Genomic DNA, 22,176 nt, shown 5'->3' with positions numbered 1-22,176 from the left:
ATTGGCAGGTTCAGCTCCATCTGGATCTTTCCACAGTGTTTAAAGTCACGCTATGCAAACAACAAATCATGGGAGATTTTCCTGCCAGAGATGGAATAGCTAATCCTCACCTGTTCGCACAGCAAAGGAGGATGGGCTGGGGTGGAGGGGATAGGTGGAGAGCTTCTTGTTTAAGAGATGGCAGCTGGCTTGAAAAGAAGAGGCATCCCACATCTTAACAGCTGAAAAGGCAGAGAGGAAGAATCTCGGAGTAGATTGTCAAAGGCACAATGGGAGCTGGGTGCCTAATTCCCATTTGTGCCTTGGAAAATCTTCCTGCTGGTTCCGAAATCTCTCCCTCAGGCCAGGCAACCTGCTTCATGAAAAATTTCTGAGCCCTTCTAGGCATATTCCTTGCAGTATCTGAGAGATGGGGAGGAGGAACAACCAGCATCCTGGAGCAATCCAGCCCCCAAACTCCCATTCACACAAGGCCAAGGGAAGGCAGTTCCAACATGGCCAAAAGAGCTCACTCCTCAAAGTTGAATATCTCGGCTTCTTTCTCCTTCCAGAAGGCAAAGCTGCGGTCAATGTACCTGCAGATCTCATCATTGTTGAAGCTGCCTAGCTCAGAACAGTTTTCTGGATCATGTCCAGCCTGCTCAAGAGCAGCGCTCCGAACCCTAACTCTGGACACTGGCTTTAGAGTGCTTTCTGCTGATGCTCTGCTTGGTTCCAGCTCCCTGACTGGGTCCTTGGTGTTACCAAAAAACCTGAACTTAATGTCCTCAAAACTGTCTTTCCAGCCTCGCTTGCCAGCACTGATTTCATCAGTCACTGCCTTGTGGAAGGCTCGCACGGTCTCCCAGGGGTATCTGCCCAAGTGGTCGAACACCTCGAAGCAGAGGAGGTGCCTCATCTTGCGTTCCTCCTGAGGAAGGTCCAGCTCCAGGATGTGGAAGTAGCCAAGCATAAAGAGGTCAAGGGTGAGGCTGTTGTAATTGGTGGGCACCCCATTGACGTGGGGCAGGAACTGCTCTGGGGAATAGATAGCCTGCTGGCGGTTCAGGCGCCGGATCTGTCGTGAGGGCACCTGAGAGATGATGTCCTTCCAGTTGCCAATCAGGTTCTTGATGGTGCTCCTTTGCTGAATTAAATAGCCCAGTTTGCTCATTTCCACCACCGGCTTCTCCTCAGGAATCTGTTCCTTTCTGATCTCGGCAGCAGCCTCCACCTCTCTTATTTTCCTGACTCTCTGGGACTCAAGCGTTTTTCTGGCCGTGATTTTCAAGGAAGGCATGTAAGCAGATTTCTTCCAGTGGCTCAGAAAGAGCATCACTATTCGTTCTTTCCTGAGGCTAGTGGGCTCTGCCACTGGAACAAGAGACCTGCTCACATCCGAGGAAGCCTCTTTGCAGCTGATCCCAGAGTCACTGGCATTCTCCATATCTCCAAACGCATGTTCTTCACAGACTAGTTTTCTCTGGCTCTTACTGGTGCTCCACTGCTTTTGAGAAACAAGATCCTCACCTGACCAGCACCTTCCTGAGTGTTCCCAAGGCGTGGCCTCCACCCCTCGGAGCTCCAAGGCCATTCTTTGTCCTGGGAGAACATGTTTCTCAAAATTACCTCTCAGCTTCCTGACAGAGACGCCACACTCCAGGATCTCCCTCTCTGCACTGCCTCCAGCAGGGCACTTCCCCTCACCAGGCCCGGATGGTTCTTTAGGGGATGGCATGTCCGCCTCCTTCCTCAGGCCGTTTACATTAGTGAGCAGCACAGACATGCTCTTCACCATGCCAGAGATGCGGCTGCACCAGATAGGGAGTGCCTGGCCATCCTGGTGCAGGAGTTGGCTGTTGACGGTGATATGGACAATGGGGGCAGGAAGGATGGTCTGTAGCTCCTCCACCAGGCGCCCCAGCTCTCTCTCACACTCCTGACATCTCTTCCTCAGCTGCAGATTCTCAATCTGCTTCTCCAAGTAAAGTAGGTCGTCCTCGGTCAGCAGCTCCCCGAAGGGGCCCAGTATACCATTGTGGGCCTGTGAATACCTCCAGTCCCCCATCTCCACCGAACTGCCTCCACTGCTCTGCATGCGGGAGACAGAAAGTGAGAGACTGCAGGAGGTCATTAATGTAATCTTCTAGAGCCGGGGCTTCAGGTGATTCCCCCCCCCACACACACACACACTGGTGTGAAACAAGGGTACTGACACCCCAGCAATATGATGAACGTGCACAGGATTTGGCTTCCACAGCTCCTGTGGTGATTAGAGAGGTCGTGACTGCTAAAGAATAGAGAAGGCTCCCTAACACACAGGTCCAGGGCTCCCCCTTGCTTTGAGAAGGCCTCTGTGTCTATTGTTCTAAGGGGCACGTTGGCTTGAAAGTCATTTGCATTGTCTGAGTGCACAGTCCTTGCTCTGGCACCACGTAGCTTTCATTGGGTCTGCACTGGAGCTGGACAACATGGTTTTGACTGATAGTTTTTTTTTCATTGAAATAAGCATTTTCGGGTCCTGAAACCTATTTGTCAAGTTGGAGTCAAATTCAGTGAAAGATTTTGGTTGAACTTTTTTTTCGAAAGAGTTGAAAAGTTTGTTTGTGACCGTTTTGTTTCAAAATGTTTCATTTCAACTCTTCAATTTGAAATGGCCTTTTGAATTGACATTTGGCCGTTAAAAAACAAACACACCAAAAAAGGGTGAAACACTTCAAAAACGGCTGATTCAAAGCACAAACAAACAAAAATCATTTCAAGTTGACTCTAAACATCTCAAGTCAACTAAAACAACTCTTTTACTTGAATTTTCATTTTGAAAAAACTTTGGGGAAAGAAAGATTTTGGTTTGAATCGAACTGGACTTTTCCTCAGAAATGTTGGTTCGGGCCCCCCTCGAACCAAAAATTTGCGAGGCCCTTGTCTGCACTGAGCTTCAAGAATAGACAAAGGCCTGAACCCTGCCCTGCACTGGGACTGTGGGTTGGACCCTCATGTCGTTCTACTGAGGTAACTATACCAGTGATGGAAAACCAGGAGTGCAATGATCTCATGACATTAGAATTCAGGACTGAGGTAAGGCATGACATAGCTGAGAGAAAGTTAGGGAGTGAGCTGGGAAGAAGCAAAGAGGAACAAGCAAAGCAAGGAGAAGCCTATAAAGACTTTCTAACCCAGCCTAAAACAGCCAGTTCTCCTTCAGTCACCGCAGTACCATACCTTCCTGCCCTTGCCCTCTTCTGCTTCCAGCCGAGCCTGCAGCTTCCTCACCATCACCTGCCGCTTCCACTCAGGAATCGAGTGGCCTTGTTCATCATGGGTGGGCACCAGGGCATCGAGGTCTGATGGGTACGGCTCATCCAGTGTTGGGGAGATGCAGCTGCTCTGCACAGGATCTGCTGGTGCAGTCTTCTCGCCCTGCACAATGATAGGAGTCACAGCTCATGTTTTTCCAGTATAGCTGTTTTTTAAGAGGACTTCATGCAATGTACCAAAGGGAGGTGAGGTAAGAGCACATTGGGTCAGACCCTCCTGCCTATGCTGGCTGGGTTGCTCTGCTCAGACAGGCAAAGCAGCTTTGTGTAGGGGCGGCTGTCACCTATTCCTATATAGGAAAGGTGCTGGGGTAGGTCAGGGGGTGGCCTGGGATGGAAGGGACTATGTCTGGAGCGTATTGCAATTCTGGACCAGCAGAGCGGCCACCAGGAGCTGTTCCAGCCACTAGGAGCTGTTCCAGTCAGCATAGCTTAGACTGGCCTCGAGGCTGCTCTAAGATACTCTGAAGGTAAAACTGACCGCTATGTGCACTCCTGACTGAAGGGTATATAGAGGGATTTAAGACACCACCTTGCCCCCTCAGCACAGCTCAGTCAGATTTGGGGCTCTAGCCCAAGATCCAATTCCAAGAGTCTGTCTTGGAGAAATTTGCGCTCTGAATTTCACTCAATGAGTGTGCGTTTACACACCCAACCCCTCCAGCCACCCATCAGCACTGCAGACTGGGAGCCCAGGGTATGGAGTGCCCGCCTACTGCCAGGCTGAATTGCTGAGAGCTGGAGTATGTGCAGATAACTAAAGGGCAAGGCTGTGACATGCACTAGCACCATCCAGAGGCCCTGGCAGATGGAACATGCTCAGGTTGTGAGGGACAGGAGCCTCAGGAGCCAAGCATCCTCTCCAGCCACGTTTGGGTGTGTTCAGAGCAGGGCAGCACCTTCAGCAGCACAGCAGCCACTAACGCCCTGCTTAAGCACAGATGTTCACAAGCAGGGCCGGCTCCAGGCACCAGCTTGGCAAGCAGGTGCTTGGGGCGGCCACTCCGGAGAGAGGCGGCAGGTCCAGCTATTCGGCGACAATTCGGCGGACGGTCCCTCACTCCCGCTCGGAGCGAAGGACCTTCCGCCGAATTGCCGCCGCAGATCGCGATTGCGATCGCGGCTTTTTTTTTTTTTTTTTTTTGGGCTGCTTGGGGCGGCCAAAATCCTGGAGCCGGCAGGAATTAGGTGCCAAACTCCTCCCGGCACCAGGCCACGGCACCAGCTACGTCCTGGTCAGCACGTCAGCCCTTTGATGTGCTGTGACAACCAGGGTTTGGGGGGATGGAAATGGCCAGTAATGGTTTTGATCATTTTCTTAACACAAATTTTGAAAATAAAATATTGAATGAGGCACAAAAGTGTTTGTGAAACATGTTGACTGTCGAAAGGACAAACGTCTCACATGCCACAACTTCATTCATTCTCCTGATTTCTAGAAGCAATCCAAATAGCCTTGGGGGTGTGGGGGGAGAGGCAAGGAACCTGAGTAAATACCTCGCCAGCGCTGTCCCCTGGGGTTTGTTCTATTGGCTGCTAACACAGATTGCCGCAGTGGTAACTATAATGGGATGTTAGTGTGGCTTTGTGCTATTCCACAGCCAGTCTATGCAGCTGCTGGAGGATCTACCCTCCTTAGGCAGAATCCTCTGGTGGTATAGAGCCACCATAATGGCTTCTACACCACTCCCCAGCCTGCATCCAGCAGAGGGGCTGGGGCTGGGAGAAAGGGAGTATCCAACTCAGGAAAGATGGGTGATGTCGCCACAGACAACAAATTGTAGCTGAATGGGGATTGTTGCCTTGAGAACTGATCAGAAACCTGGGAAGTTCTGCTGAAGAGGCATCCCTGAAGAGCAAAGGAGAGGCCAAGTGGAAATAGACAGAATGGGAGAGAAAGTCCAAAGGGAGCTGCGGGGATGAGTGAGCGACATACGGAGTGTGCGAACAAAGCTGTGATCCTGGCCTTCTGCAGGGATTTGCTGAGCTTCGGCTCTGCTATGAGTGGTTTGCTGGGCTCGCTGGGTTTCAGCATGTTGAAGGACCTTGTGGCTGGAAGGGAGAGAAGAAATACAGGCTTATGTAAAAGAGGTTCAGGGTAATGGGAAGAGTAGGGGATGCAGTTCTCCATTGAATGGCGACCCTGTCCTTTACAGGCTGTATGCTTGGGGACAGAGAGCAAGTGAGAACAATTTTAAGGGGGTATTTCGCTTTAGCACTACAGTGATTTGCATTATTAAGAATACAGACTGAGTAATGGTATTCAGCAGCAAGGGAAGTCAATACTCTATTAGCCCTCTAACAAAACCCAGTCACCCTAGAGAACACATTTTAAATTATTACAACATTTACAGCCATTTCCAATTTCGCTGTAAAATGTTTGAAAATATAATACAAACACTTTGGGGCAGTCTTCAGCTGGCGTAGATGATACAGTTCCATGGAAGTCAATTTTCAGTTTTACTGAAGTCAATGGCTTGAGGCCAGTTGACACCAGCTGAGGATCTGACCCATACAGTGCATACATATTTGCTATTTTACAGTTCCTGTGAACACGGATAGTCACTAGTATATACCACTGAAATACTACAGAATTGCCCCTGGCCATTTAACAGCAGAACAGCCAGGAAGCTCTGACACTCACATCTGTCGCTGAGAGTTTCAGAAGAAATACGAGAGCCTGTACTCACTAGCTATATTCTGGTGTGTGTGGATAATTCCTTCTTTCACCATGGTTAGTGTGTGGCTTACTCCCATAGGCAGAGGATTCACTGGTGCCCGAGCCTAGAAAGACACAGAGAAAGAAGGGCTCTTTCACCTCTGAAAATGTGAAACACCTTTCAGTGTCTACATCTTCCAGTATAACATGGGGCCTTTCTACTGCTTTTCCTTTTGACTGCACCAATTAGAGCAGCTTCATGGCCACTTACTGGTAGTGCCAGTTAGCACAGCAGCACTGTGAGTGTCCCCACAGCTCTTGCCTTCCCAATGTCAGCTGGCATCAAGCATACATAGCTCAGCCAATGTTAGGGGTTATGCACACCCACACAGCACTGCCCTGTGATGAATGTCCACGAAGATTCCAGTCAGGTGAGATTCCTCACTGCTCCTTACTGGGAGATTCAGGACTTGAGTCGATACTCACAGAAAAACAACAAACAACCCACACTTCTTTGATGTTTTTGCCCCTTTTTTTGTTCTCAAATTATCCCTGAACAGACTTAGATTTTTACAGATGTGTTTCATTATCTGAAATTATGTGTTGAATTATGTGTTCAATTTAAAGATTCCTTGTAAATTACTGGATGAGACTTCTGGTATTTGCCATTTGTAATTCGCTCACATGTCCTGAGTTACTTGCTAGTGTTCCTGTGACCTGACTGGATATTTGCCAGTCCCTCGGCTACTTCTTTTCAGTTTCAGCTCAAGCAGTTGCGCCAATACGTGTTGGCACAAGTATTTGCGAAACTCTCCTGTTCCACAAATGTTCTTGGGAAGAAAATTCTCTACGAAAATGTTCAGGAAAGACAAATATAAAAGGTTGTGAATACTATGGAAGGAAATTCATGGGGCTAGATTCTGCTGTCATTTACACCGGAAGTTCAGGGAGCCGTGCCAGTGTAAAACAGACATAAGCAAGAGGAAAATCAGGTCTAGTGTTGTCATTCAAATAAATGTTTGCAGAATTTGCCCAGCTCTAGTTAAGCAGTTTCTTTTAAGATACCTTTCCACTATTCATTTCTCCAGTTGTGTGCCAGAGAGATACCTATTTCATTATGACACATTCAAACAACAGGAAAGTTGATCCCCTCCAGGAACCTTCCAAAGAAGCAAAGACGAGCTCTGTCTTACACCAACCCCCCCGCAGGCTGTGGGGTACCTTGCCATTCTCCATCCTCGCGATGGCCTCACTTGACATTCTGAGGCGTGCTTGTCCACTCTCCGGTCGGTAGTAGTCACCAGTGTGCTGGCTCTTTATTACTGGGATCTTGGCCATTTGACCCTCCTGGCTGCTAGAAGTCCTCCGCTGAGCAGACTACTGGGACACAGACAATTGTGAAAGAGGAAGCACAGGGAAGCGCAACACCTAACCGTCCATTTGCCCAGTGCAGGGGAGAATGAACAATTATCCCCCAAGGAGGAGTTTGGGAGTGATCCATCTGTTAGTTTGGCCTCTTCCACAATGGCCTCCCTTAAACCATAGGTTACTGCTGTGAGACAGATCTCATTCTCCTCAGGGGAAGGAACCGGTGCACCTGTCACAATAATGCCACATGGAAATTGGTTCTAATCCTGCTTGTCCTCATTTGGAAGGACCGTTATAAAAAAAAAAGCCACAGAGATAGAGTAGCAGAAAACCTCCTGCTCAGCAACACTGATCCCCTGCATAAAGAAAGGACCCTGCACCACACTATAACTCTGACTGATTTCAGCGTCCAGCACAACAGAGCAAGAATGGCAGGTTTTCTGAGAGGGGTGGGAGGGATGTGGGAGGGATGTGGGGGGATGTGCCAAAGCTCTGATACCAAAAGGAACATAGTAACAGACACAGAGACACACGCGCCGTTATCCATGTCCCTTCACATCATCAGCACCAGCAGGTTTAGGCACTAGCCTGTCACTGACAACAGACCTGTCTCTCACTACAGCCCAAATGAATATAGAGTAATTGCTCTAGTGGTCCCTTCAACTCATCACAGGCCATCAGCACCACCCAGCACCTGCACACTGGGCCGAACAACCAAAATGAGACCAAAGTCTCACAGCCCCAGGAGACCAGACTATTACATGCCACAGGCAGAGAACAGGAGGGCCCAAGGTGTCCCAGTGCCAGAGGATCCCACAGTGCAGGGAAATGATTAAGTGAGATACACCCAGATAATCTGGCAAGTGACCTGCACCCACATGCTGCTGAGGAAGGTGAAAACTCCAAGGTCAAGGCCAGTCTGAGCTGGGGGGAAATTCCTTCCCGACCCCACACATGGCGATCGGTTAGACCCTGAGCATGTGATCAAGAACCAGCCAGCCACACAGCTGAGAGAGAGAATACTCAGTGTCTCCACAGAGCCCTGGCCCATTCCACCGAGTGTCCCATCTCCAGCTGTGGCTGTACTTAATGCTTCAGAGGAAGAAGATAAAAAACTCTCCCAGAATACATTGGGGGGGGGGGATCCCTTCCTGACTCCTGCAGGTGGCTGGCAGAAGTCCTGAAGCATGAGCTTTAGGAACATAAGGCATAAATTGGAAGTGACCCCCCCAGGGCTGCCAAGCCCTGCCTCGCACCATAACAAACAATCCCATCATGCAATTGCACTCATAAATTTGTCCAAGTCTCTCTCAAAACTAGTTAAGTTATTTGTCCCCATAACTCCTACTGGGAGTCTGTTCCAGAACCTCACCTCTCTGCTGGTTAGAAGCCTTCTTCTAATTTCCAGCATGAATTTATTTGTGGCCAGTTTATACCACTTTGTTCTTGTGCCAACATTACCCTTTAGCTTAAATAAGCTTCACCCTCCCTGGTATTTACCCTACAATGAATTTATAGAGAGCAATCGTATCCCCTCTCAGCCTCCTTTTTGTGAGACTAAACAAGCCAAGCTCTTCCAGTCTCCTCTCAGATGATAGATCCTCTGTTCCCTTGATCATCTAGTAACTCTTCTCTGCATCTGTTCCACCATCACAAAAGATGGATTTAAACTGTGTGATCAGAACAGTTCACAGTATTCCAAATGAGGTATCCCCAATGCTGTATACTGTGGCATTACCGCTTCCCTATCTCAACTGGAAATGTCTTACCTGATACCCCATTTGCCTTTTTTACAGCTGCATCACATTGGTGGCTCATAGTCATCCTGTGATGGACCCCCACACCCAGGTCTCTCTCCTCCTCGGTCACTCCCAACTGATGAGCCCCCAGCTTGTAGCATAAATTTTTATTAGACCCTAAGTGCATGACCATGCACAGTAGAGCTTTGGAGGGCACCGTAAATCACTACTTGAATCTTTCTGCTGTTCTAATGTACCTTTTCTGCCAGCTGTGCAGTGTTCCAGGCCATGGGCACCCACCCCAGCTCCTACTGGGACTCTCATTGAAGGAGATGGGAGGAGCAGAGGGTACAAAGGACACTGACTGGCTGGTACACAGAGGTACAAATTGCAGAAGCCCTGCGACCCTTTGCATAGCAGTTGCCAATGGGCTCCATCAGTGGCACATTAAGGTCAAGGGATTACCTTGCACAGATTTTTTTGCACAGAATATTCATTTCTATTATCCCAGGTTCTAAGCAGTGATGTAAGACCCCATCTAAGTGTTAGCTAGAAGCAGCACCTGGGGATGAGCCATCCTCCAAGGAAGGAAAGCCAACCTCAGGGAAAGAGCAGTAGGTACCTGAGTCATAGCAAAATGTGGAAAGACTGTAAAACAAAGTCTCATCACACTGGTTGCTTAGCACAGAGTGACACCAACCACAGTGCCTTACTAATGTACCTACCAGCAATAGACTGTCTGGGCTCTTGACACAATGCAATAAAGTGTGTTTAATTCAGGAAGTAAATGTAGGGTTTTGAACAAATGTCTGGTCCTCATTTTCAGCCAATCGAATGCCTAGAAGTTTCAGTCTTCTGGCCAGGTCTCAGCGTGAAATGTTAATTTGATCAAGTGAACTGTTTGATTGTAACGCACATACAGTTCTGCTACACCAACGAAGCCCTTAGGAGAATACACCACCTGTATCAGGAGTGCTCCAAACCATGATCTGTTATCTGCTAGTGTAGTAACCCTCTGAGGTAGGACATTATGGGTTTGACTCCCTCCAGTGCTGCAGGGGCTGCAATCTGCACCCTCCTGCACCAGCAGGGCAGTTCTAACAGAAGGGTAGAATTCACCCTCTGCCATTCTCTGGCCATTCCACTGTGAATTTATGCATGGGGCACCACAGGAGCATCCCATACTGACACCGACCGGCCAGAGCGCTGGGAAGAGGGCGGCGAGCCCGGCCGCGGCCCCGTTCTTGGGCCTGAGCACCGCCCCCCTCCAGGTGCCGCCCCAAGCACATGCTTGGTAGGCTGGTGCCTGGAGCCGGCCCTGAACTCAGGATAGTGTCCCAGGCAGCATTGGCCAGGCTAAACGTACTTCCTGTCTAAATAAAAAAAAGTGATCCATCCTCATAGCTAGGTCCTGAGGAATGCAGTTATAGACATTTTAAAAGACATGAATCATTATTTGACAAATGTGTTAGACTGAGCTTGTAACTCACCTGAGTTTTTGTAGCAGCAGAGATCTCTCTGATAAGAGTCCTGTAGTATCAGTCAAAATGATGCACTACTGTACTAGGTCAATAAACTCATTAACTATATGATTGACAAGGAACATTCATAATAACCCTTACAATGAATTAAACATGTAAACATGCAGCCTGCTCTTTTCTAGGGCACTAGCCCTTACATGGGGATCAGTATTTACATTGCTTCGTCATCAACTCTTTATAATCTATTGGAGAAGCATGATTATCCCAAAAGGACTGGGAGATCAATTCCTAACATAGTATGCTGAGTGCCCCCTCCCACTCCTCTATGCGGTTTACCTCTGCTGGGAGTTGTGTGCATGTATCCACACACTGTACAGTGTTCTGATTAGACTCCCTTTTAGGCTAGCATTTGGAGTGTTTGTAGAGTCCAAAGAGCTGAGCTGGCTGAGCACAGAAAACTGTGCTGAATAGAAGACTAATCCTGCACAAGAGAGCTCAGCTTGATCAACTAGCTGCTGTCTTTCCTTCTTTCCTTTTACTTTCTATTTCATCCTGTCAGCCTTGGAGCATTTTGTTCTTGTTGCAAAGGAATCAGTATGAACTTTTTTGGTAACATTAGGACCCGCAGTGTCTCAGCTCCAAGATTCAGAGAATTCAAGGCCAGAAGGGACTGTTACGATCATCTAGTCTGAGCCCTTGTTGACCCAGTCCATAGAACGTCATCCTGTGATTCCTGTACCAAGCCCATTACTTTCTCATTCAGCTAGAGCAACTCTTCTAGAAAGATGTCCAGCTGTTCTGGAGCTCAGCTCCCAGTAAGCCCAGAGCAGCTTAGTTACTCCTTCATGTTTGCAGTATGTCACTGAATTTAGAAAGTAGAGATGGAGGAGCAAGGTCCTGTGAACTGCTGGATTATGACGCTCTCTGCCAGTTACTATCCTTTACTGATCAACTAGGAGAGATTTAGCAGGAGTGGGACTCTTTGGAGTACAGAAAAAGCCCTGAAGATACTAGTCCTGACAAGAACATGCTTCTATTCTCCACTGTGTTTTCAGGTTGAGAACAACCTGATATCAGTGATTCATGTCTGGATCCCGGACAGCACATCCAGAGCACAAAGACCACACTCACACATAACCTGCTTAGGCTGAAGTACAGAAGGCAAGCAGTCAAGGCTCTGTCCATGAGTGGGTTGACAAGATTTCCCTTCTCCCTGGGGCAAGCTAATGGCAGGAATGCAGTCTCACTCAACCAATAGGGGGCACCGTGGCAACAGAGATAAAGAGGAATCTGGTTTAGTGAGGGCCCCTGAGCCAAAACTACAGCCTAAAACTAAATCTGTATGAGAAGATGCTTACCAGTGCCACCCCTCCAGTCCTGTCCAGAGTTCATCTGAAGCACCCCCCACAGGGGAGGAGAGGGTAAATTCTGCTGTGGATCCAGAGCTTTGGAAGCTCAGAATTGGGATGGCTGAGGAATCATTGCTGGTCCCAGGTGGCTTCCTGACAGGAGAAACTGGCGCTCCCAGCCCTTTAGCCTGGAGACAGTCAGAGACTGTATTGTGCAGCAAGAGGAGGTGGCAGGAGGGGAGGTCAGAGCGTCACAATTAGCATTGCATTAATATTTGAAGACTAGGAGTCAAGTGGCAAGCAGCTTGGGATGGGAGGGGCCTGGATCTTTTACCTGAGGCCATTATGGAAAAGATTTGCTTGGCTGCCTCCACTCCCTCCCCTCTGGCTCCCCACTGCTATTTCTGAAAGCTCCTGACTCTACGAAGGGAGGCAGTGCTGCTCTGCCATGCTGGCTGCCGGCTCAGTAGATCCAAGACAGGGAGAGCAGTGATGCGAAGTCAGCCAACAGGACCGATATTTAGAAAAGAGGGAGCAGCCAAGAGGGCTGGGCTCCAGGCACAGGCACCAACACTTGGAGGATGTTGGTTCTTTAACAAAAATCTAAAACAAAGAAAAATAGCAGTCTAAGGGGCGGAACAGAGGAGCAAAGCATGGAGGGTATGCTGAGGACAGAGGCGAGCTCTGGGCTCAATACACCTTTGGCTATCAGCAAGAAGTGAAGGACAGCTGGGGTCATGTGTCCTGTTTATACCCCAGAACCAGTGCCGGCTCCAGGCACCAGCGAACCAAGCAGGTGCTTGGGGCGGCCAATGAAAAAGGGTGGCACGTCCGGGTCTTTGGCGGCAATTTGGCAGCAGGTCCCTCAGTCCATGTTGGAGGGAAGGACCCACCGCCGAATTGCCGCCGAAGAATGAAGCTTTATCTCCCCCCCCCCCCCCCCGCTTCGCCGCTTGTGGCGGCAAAAAAGCTGGAGCCGGCCCTGCCCAGAACCCTGTGTGAGGACAAGGGCGAGTGATGGCAAGGCCGCTGCTTTCCAGAAGATGCTGAACTTGCATGCTTGGGCGCATTAATCCAAAGAGTGGGGATCTGCAGGGGCACCTCTCAAAGGAAACAGGCTGGTAACCTGTCCTGTCCCTGGTGCTGATTCCCCATTTGCTTTGCCCCAGCCATGCACCAGCTGCAGTCTCAATTCTTCATCTGACCATCGCTGTTGACTTTGCCCTTGATCAGTGTTCCAGTGTCAGATTTCAACAGGCACACAAATCTTGCCATTTGCTATAACAGTATTGCACTGACTTCAAGGGGGGAGGGATAGCTCGGTGGTTCAAGCATTGGCCTGCTAAACCCAGGGTTGTGAGCTCAATCCTTAAGGGGGCCACTTAGGGATCTGGGGCAAAAATCAATACTTGGTCCTGCTAGTGAAGGCAGCAGGCTGGACTCGATGACCTTTTGAGGTCCCTTCCAGCTCTATGAGATAGGTATATCTCCATAGAAGCGAACCTTTCAGTGAGGAGCAAAGGGCACTGTGACACCAGATCATCTGTTTACTGCAAAATTCAGACCTGCTGTGTGTGGATCATCTGTGGGGAGGGAAGTCAGAGGGTGTTCTCCCTCCCACAGCACACAAAGGGCCAACATGGGGCAGGATACAGACCTAGCACTCAAGCAGCAGGCCCAGATAACATACCTATTCTATTCTCATTTCCAGCTGTGACTAACATCTCTCTCATGTTTGTGCTCTCATCCTCTCCCCAGGGGGAGAACTGGGCATGCAATGGAGTGTTTTGTTTCACCAGGAATGGTTCAGATTCACAGGTGTTGGGTTGAGACTCCTTTAGCATACCCAGGACTTCTTGAATGTGCTGAACTCTGGTTGCTTGGTGGGTTTAGAAGGGGAGCAGATCCATGATGCTTTTTGCTGGGTTCTGTTGCAGGCTATAGGCACTTGAGATTGATGAAATGTTTGAGCTCTCTGGCAGCATGGATGGAAGCTGAGAGGAAGGTTCTCTTGATCTGCAGTATAGTTACACTCCTCATCATTCCAGAGCCTTTGCAGGGCATGTTCACCTGGCTACAGAGGGTAGCCCCCAGTGGACATCCTGTCTCTAGCAGTTGGCACAAAGGAGGAACACATGGTGAAGAGTGTTGCAGCGGTGAAGAGTGTTGCAGGATGTTGGTCTCTTAGCCCCCTGAGACATCCTGCCCTACAGATGCAGGATAGGGGAGAGACTTCCCTATTGCTGCTCCGCTTCCCCTGAAGAGCATCTCGCACTTGCAGGAGCATAATTTTGTCCTGAGGAAGGAATGAGCTGCCGTCCGAACATATGCTACAGAAAGCCAAGACCAATGCTGGCAGGTAACAATGGAAAAGAATCAGAGTCACTTTCTTCTAACACTGAACAAGGAACTTTGTTAGAATAAGGGTAACAATGTTCTCCCTATGGCCCCTCTCTCTTTCTCTGCTTCACCACAGAGGTTCTACCTCTCTTGCTTTGCACTGAAAATACCCATCAGAGATGGAAGTTATGCTGCTTTTTGACAGATTCTCAGGTGTTAAGATCAGATGAGACCATTATGATCATCTAGTCTGACCCAGGCCAGAGAACCTCACCCAGTAATTTGTGCATCAAGCCCATAGCTGCTTGTTGAACTCCAGTATGCCTTTTAGAAAGACGTTGCCTGCCAATTTGCCGCTTCAGAACCCAACCCCCTAAAATGAGGCTATTATTATAGGTTAACACAAGAACTTGGAGAACACCTGTAACCAAATAACACACACTTAGGAAATCAGAGCTGACATGTCTGTATCTGGAACTTTAACTCGGCATGATATTTGCCTATCTGAGTAATGCCAGGTCCAGCTTTGCGCACACTGCCATCAGTGGGCGTTTTGCCAATACAATAGAACATACAGAATTATATCAGTTGGAGCAGAATCACGTCCTTCGAGACAAAACTTCTTTTATTCCCCGTCCCCCTAAGTGCAGGATTCTTGGAGGGGCTTTCCCCTAACAATGCTCACTGAACTGGAGCTGCCTGCTTACCTGAATCCTGCTCCTACATACACACGGGAGTAACTTCACTCACAGAAGTAGCCGTATTGACTTCAAGGAGAGCTCTTCCCTGCATCACATTACTCACATGTGTGAATGCTGGCAGGATCAGCCCCTTACAAGGCTCCCATCTTTCTGGAACTGTATCCATTGCTATTTCATCAGAGGGTTATATGCGCTGGTTGGCATTTTCAAAAGAACCCAAGGTAGTTAGGCACCCAGCTCCCATTGAAAGTCAATGAGTGTTGACTCCCATTTGTGCCTTTGAAAATCTCCCCCATGGCCCAGGACAATAGTGAAATCGGCATTATCACTGTCCTACAGTGTTTGCCTTTTGTTACTGCTACTCTGTGCCTCTTCTCCAGGCCTCCATACATTATACATGGATATAATGGATGTGCAGAGATAGGTTACAAATGTGTAATTCAATCGAGAGGTTAGGGTACAATCATGACCCATGAGATCAAAGCACTCGGAGCAATTATCAGCATGCTGAGATTCAATTACAGATTCAGGTACCAACCTCTCTCCTCCCTGCCACAGGTTAATGCTTTTACAGCATTATTCTAACAGAAGACTCTCCTCCACTCCCTTTGCACAGAACTCTTAGTATATTAGCAGGAGTGGTGTTCTTCAATCGCAGAGATTGGGATGTTCACACTACATCAAAGAGAGTACGTAAAGAACAAGGATGGTTTGAGATGAGGGGCCAGATCCAAGTCCCAGCTGCCTTGTGCTGTTCAAGCAGCTGGAAAGCACATGGCTCCAGATCCTGAGGATGCTCCCTGTTTGGAGAAATCGTTGGGTTGCTTAGAGGCACCTTCCTGCTCTTATACATTCCTTCTCAGCCCCCACACAAGGGGAAGTGGCCAGGCCAATGGCGGCATGGCTAGGCTATCCCTTCACCCCAGCTGCTTCCCGGCTGCTGGAATGGCCTGATCTCCAAAAAGATACGTTAGAACTGGAAAAGGTACAGGGAAGGGCAACAGAAATGACTAGGGGTGTGGAACAGCTTCCATATGAGGAGAGATTAATAAGACTGGTACTTTTCAGCTTGGAAAAGAGATGACTAAGGGGTGATATGACAGGATCTATACAATCATGACTGGTGTGGAGAAAGTAAATAAGGAAGTGCTATTTACTCCTTCTCATAACACAAGAACTAGGGGTCACCCAATGAAATTAATAGGCAGCAGGTTTAAAACAAATAAAAGGAAGTATTTCTTCACACAATGCACAGTCAACCTGTGGAACTCATTGCCAGGGGATGTTGTGAAAGCCAAGACTATAACAGGATTCAAAAAAGAACTAGATAAGTTCATGGAGGATAGGTCTATCAATGGCTATTAGCCAAGATGGTCAGGGACACAACCCCATGCTTTAGATGTCCCTAAACCTCTGACTGTCAGCTCCTAGGACTAGACAACAGGATGGATCACTCAATGATTGCCTGTTCTGTTCATTCCCTTTGAAGCATCCGGCACCGGCCACTGTCGGAAGATAGGATACTGGGCTAGATGGACCATTGGTCTGACCCAGTAGGGCCATTCTTATGTTCTTACTGTAGCCTGGAGACTGTTCTAATGTATGCTGAGGCCTGGATTGCCCCCCTCTGGCTGTGCCCCTTGCCAGCTCCAGGAGTGAAGGAGTGTAAATGATGGCTTAATTCTCCCTTCCTTCCTCCCAACCACCAGATCTTTCATTCATATTCCAGTCTGGAACCACTAATAGCACTAGAGAAAATACGCTAGAAGGGTGAGCAGTGCATTAGACATCAGGATTAGAAATCATATGACAAGGCCAGGGCCTCAGCCATCCCAGCAGGGGGCATGCTAGGGAGTAGGCCATTCACTGTAACTCTAGTCCCAAATTCTCAGCCTGAAGGAGCCATAGGTGCTGGAACGAAGGGTGCGGGGGGTGCTGCAGCACCCCCTGGCTTGAAGTGGTTTCCATTATATCCAGGGTTTACAGTTTGGTTCAATGGCTCTCAGCACCCCCACTATACACATTGTTACAGCACCCCTGGAAGGAGCTGCTCTAGGGAATAGCATAGGAAAGCTGGCTGCAGCTGGCACCCAAACCACCTCGTGCCACAGTCTGCCAGTTCAGACATGATGGTAAGGGATGGTGCCTGAGGGCTGGCTGAGAAGGCTTTATAAATACACAAGAAATAAATGGCACAGAGTGGAACAAAGACAGTGCCAGCAAAGAGGAAACAGGAGGGAAGAGGGTGCCAAAGGTACTGAAAAGAACATGTAATTCTAGCACAGGAGGCTGGTGAACAATCCTGTCAGTACACACAGACACATATGTCCTGCGGGTCTAATTACAGCAAGACCAGAGAGCAGGGCACAACAGCCACACAGCAGCTACCTGCCAATGCACAGTTCTGCAGCCTGTCGCTGAGCTACCTGGACTGCTCCTTGGGAAGCTCTCTTCACTCCACCCTACATTTACAGAGTACATGCCAGTAGCTGCTGGCCCAGACATTCCAGTCACATGCAGGTCCACAGCATTAGACAAGACCTAGATATTGTTATTATTTATTATTATTGCTGGTGCTTCCAAGTAGTACAGGATGGGGTAAATGGAGACAAATGCCCTCAAACCTACAAGCAAAACCACCACAGATGTGTGTGTGGCACCAGTGGTTGGCACTTCCCATGCCCAGACTTTGTGATCTTTAGTAACAATGCAGCGATGGGGCGGGGGTGCCATCACCCATTTCTCCCCACATCTCCAGATGGAACTTAAACACTCCATGGCTCTGTTTGGAAAGATTAGCTGGTACCAGGGCCAGCTCTAGGCACCAGCCCTCCAAGCATGTGCTTGGGGCGGCACTTTCTAAGGGGCGGCACTCCGCCCTCCACCCTTTTTTATTTTTAATTTTAATTTTTTTGCTTCGGGCGGCATTGCCGGGAGCCGGCCCTGGCCCAGCCACTCGCCCTGTCAGCGCACGAGCTGGGATCCGCGCCCCCTGCCCAGCCTGGCGGTGCCCTGCACAGCCCACTCAGGGAAACACCGCGCCGCCCTGGGGAGACTTGGAGCGGCAGCGGCAGCAGGACCCCTCCTCCCTCCCTGCATCCCAGGCCCCGCTTCCCTCCCTCCCCGGCTCCTCACTCACTCCGGGAGCTCCTCTCACTGCCGCCGCCACAGCCCGGGCTGTGGCGGCGGCAAGAGGGGCTCCCAGAGTCAGGGCCACCCGGGGGGAGAGGGGGGGGGCAAGTGGGGCAATTTGCCCCGGGCCCCGCAGGGGCCCCCACGAGTATGTCGGAGGCAGGGCTGGCTCCCGCGGGGGGGGGGGGAGGGTTCGGCGAGCCCCGGCGGGGGCTCCGCTCTCCCGCCGGGGGGAGGGCGGCCGGAGCCCCGGGGCGAGGGTGGCGAGCCCCGGCGGGGGCTCCGCTCTCCCCCTGGAGGGCGCCGGAGGGGAGGGCAGCCGAAGCCCTGGGAGGAGGCCAGAGCGCCGGCGGGGGCTCCCTCGGCAGCCGGGGGGAGGGCGCGGGGGGGAGGGCGGCCAGAGCGCCGGGGGGAGGGCGGCGAGCCCGGCTGTGGCCCCGCTCTCCCCGGCGGCCCGAGCGCCGCGCCGCCCCCCTCCAGGTGCCGCCCCAAGCACCAGCTTGGTTGCCTGGTGCCTGGAGCCGGCCCTGGTCGGAGGCTCCCCCCGCCTCCGTCTTCCCCCATCCCCTGGCGCCTCAGCTGCGAGCTGCGGCTGAGTGGCGGGAACTCAGGCCCCGCTGGAGACACCACGCCGCTGCAGCGCTGTCCGGGAGAGGGGGTAAGCGGCATGGTAAGGGGCCGAGGCCGGGCACTCCCCTGACCCCATCCCCCACAGCCCTGACCCCCAGCTCCGAGACCAGCCCCTCTGAGCTGGGCACCCCCGACCCCATCCCCCACAGCCCTGACCCCCAGCTCCGAGCCCAGCCCCTCTGAGCCGGGCACCCCCCGACCCCATCCCCCCCACAGCCCTGACCCCCAGCTCTGAGCCCAGCTCCTCCGAGCCGGGCACCCCGCGACCCCATCCCCCCCACAGACCAGACCCCCAGCTCTGAGCCCAGCCCCCCTGAGCCGGGCACCCCCCTGGTCCCATCCCCCCCACAGACCAGACCCCCAGCTCCGAGCCCAGCCCCTCTGAGCCGGGTACCCCCCGACCCCATTACCCCCACAGCCCTGACCCCTAGCTCCGAGCCCAGCCCCTCTGAGCTGGGTACCCCCCAACCCCATTACCCCCACAGCCCTGACCCCCAGCTCCGAGCCCAGCCCCTCTGAGCCGGACACCCTCTGACCCCATCTCCCCACAGCCCTGAGCCCAGCCCCTGTGAGCTGGGCACTCCCCAACCCAGAGCCCAGCTCCCCACCCAGCCCTGGGCAACAGCAGCACCACCCCCAGGCAGCGACAGCCCATTGGCACCAACCATCACCATCACCCAGTAACAGCCCATTATGTAATTGCAAATGTATACATACCATTAAAGCATTTAATGTTTTTAAATAATGTATTTAGTGTATTTTCAAATTATTACAAATTAATTTTTGAATGTATTTCACTAGTTACTTTTTACATTTCCAAATACGTTACTATAGTATTGCAACTTTTTTTTATGGAAGGGGCCCCCGAAATTGCTTTGCCCCAAGCCCCCTGAATCCTCTGGGCAGCCCTGCCCAGAGTGTGTGAGGAGCTGGGGAGGGAGGGAAGCGGGGTCCCCTGTAGCTGAGCCCGGGCTGCGGCGGTGGCGAGAGGGGCTCCTGGAGTGTGTGAGGAGCCGGGGAGGGAGGGAAGCGGGGTCCCCTGGAGCCGAGCCCGGGCTGCGGCGGCGGCAAGAGGGGCTCCCGGAGTGTGTGAGGAGGTGAGCGGCCGGCTGGGCTCGTCGGTCCTGAGCAGGTAGCCCCGCAGCCGGAGATCCTCACCTTCCCGCCCGCCGGGGCTGGGCCAGGGCATGGTGAGGCTGAAGAGGAGCAGGTCCAGGGGGCTCTCCAGGTCCTCAGCCGCCAGCATGTCGGGGGTGAGGGTGGTGAGCACGAACTGATCCACCTCGGCCACCAGCAGCGCCGCAAAGCCCAGGGAGGGGGCTCTGTTCTCCGCGCCGCCTCGCAGCCGCACTGCCACCTGGAAGTACTCCCGCTCCGCGCTGCCCAGCAGCTCCACCCGCATGGGGACAGAGTCGCGGCTGGGCCAGGGCTCGGCCGCCGTGTGCTGGTAGCGGATCCCATGTTTGGGGGGGAGCCCAGTGCTGGGGCGGCAGGGGGTGTGGGTGGGGGAAGGAGAGAGAGCCCAGTGCTGGGGCGGCACGGGGTGTGGGGGGGGCACTGGTGGGCGGGGGGGAGAGCTCAGGGCTGGGGGGTGGGCAGGCAAAAATTTTTTTGCTTGGGGCAGCAAAAAACCTAGAGCCGGCCCTGGCTGGTACCCCAATCTCCAACTCCTTGGGCCCCATCCTGTCGTCCTTACTCAGTTGGGAGCTTGGCCAAGGAAGGATGGCCCAATATTTACACTGGTGTGCTGTCCAATACTTTTTGGGACAGTGACAGCAACAGTGATACCAGTAACTATCCATTTACACTGAGGAGTGAGACAGTCAGAGTCCCCTCCAGGAGCCTGCACAGCTCAACTGGTCCATGATTCCAGCACAGCAAACACACTGTGAATAAAAACATGTTCCACAAAATGCTAGTGGTATGATCAGAAGGGCTGACGGGGAACCACAGCCAACATTTTGAAACTTATGTTCCTAAAGGCTGGCATCTAAACAAATGACTTGATTTTCAAAGATGCTGAGCACCTGCCTTAAGGAGCTTGGCTTGTTTAGCCTGTCTAAAGGAAGGCTGAGGCAAGATATGATTGCTCTATATAAGTACATCAGAGGGATAAACACCAGAGGAGTTATTTAAGTTAAGGGCAATGTTGGCACAAGATGAGAGGGTTACTCAGCCTGTGCAGTAACTGAGGTTCTTCGAGCTGTGTCCCTGTGGGTGCTTCACTGTAGAAGCGGCAGTGCCCCCTGCACCTGGGATCAGAGATCTTCATCAATAGCGCCCGTCGGACAGAACATAGAGTCATAGAATATTAGGGTTGGAAGAGACCTCAGGAGGTCATCCAGTCCAACCCCCTGCTCAAAGCAGGACCATCACCAACTAAATCATCCCAGCCAGGGCTTTGTCAAGCCGGGCCTTAAAAACCTCTAAGGATGGAGATTCCATCACCTCCCTAGGTAACACATTCCAGTGCTTCACCACCCTCCTAGTGAAATAGTGTTTCCTAATATCCAACCTAGACCTCCCACACTGCAACTTGAGACCATTGCTTCTTGTTCTGTCATCTGCCACCACTGAGAACAGCCGTACTCCATCCTCTTTGGAACCCCCCTTCAGGTAATTGAAGGCTGCTATCAAATCCCCTCTTACTCTTCTCTTCTGCAGACTAAACTAGCCCAATTCCCTCAGCCTCTCCTCATAAGTTATGTGTCCCAGTCCCCTGATCATTTTCGTTGCCCTCTGCTGGACTCTCTCCAATTTGTCCACATCCTTTCTGTAGTGGGGGTCCCAAAACTGGACGCAATACTCCAGATGTGGCCTCACCAGTGCCAAATAGAGCGGAATAATCACTTCCCTCGATCTGCTGGCAATGCTCCTACTAATGCAGCCCAATATGCCATTAGCCTTCTTGGCAGCAAGGGCACACTGCTGACTCATATCCACCTTCTCATCCATTGTAATCCCCAGGTCCTTTTCTGCAGAACTACTGCTTAGCCAGTCAGTCCCCAGCTTGTAGAGGTGCATGGGATTCTTCCGTCCTAAGTGCAGGACTCTGCACTTGTCCTTGTTGAACCTCATGAGATTTCTTTTGGCCCAATCCTCCAATTTGTCTAGGTCACTCTGGACCCTATCTCTACACTTCAGCTTATCTACCTCTCCTCCCAGCTTAGTGTCATCTGCGAACTTGCTGAGGGTGCAATCCATCCCATCACCTAGATCATTAATAAAGACATTGAACAAAACTGGCACTAGGACCGACCCCTGGGGCACTCCACTTGATACCGGCTGCCAACATTGATCATTGAACATTGAACTGTTGATCACTACCCGTTGAGCCCGACAATCTAGACAGCTTTCTATCCACCTTATAGTCCATTCATGCAATCCATACTTTTTTTAGCTTGCTGGCAAGAATACTGTGGGAAACTGTATCAAAAGCTTTGCTAAAGTCAAGATATATCATGTCCACTGCTTTCCCCAT

General features: G+C 51.1%; 1 protein-coding gene across 1 annotated transcript; it reads right to left on the bottom strand.

Moving 5' to 3' along the window:
- Nucleotides 1–508: 508 nt before the first annotated feature.
- On the bottom strand, nt 509–20,097 carry ESPNL (espin like). Its single transcript, XM_065411391.1, has 5 exons — nt 19,854–20,097; nt 6,048–6,080; nt 5,233–5,348; nt 3,202–3,399; nt 509–2,071 (listed from the first exon to the last, which is right to left on the bottom strand). The coding sequence occupies exons 1-5, from the start codon at nt 20,095–20,097 to the stop codon at nt 509–511; spliced, it is 2,154 nt and encodes a 717-aa protein (XP_065267463.1).
- Between the last annotated feature and the right edge of the window lie 2,079 nt (nt 20,098–22,176).

The sequence above is a fragment of the Emys orbicularis genome, chromosome 9 (genome assembly GCF_028017835.1).
Source record: "Emys orbicularis isolate rEmyOrb1 chromosome 9, rEmyOrb1.hap1, whole genome shotgun sequence".
Lineage (NCBI taxonomy): Eukaryota > Metazoa > Chordata > Testudines > Emydidae > Emys > Emys orbicularis.
The sequence above is the reverse complement of the archived record's forward strand: the minus strand, read 5'-3'. Positions and strand labels throughout refer to the sequence as shown.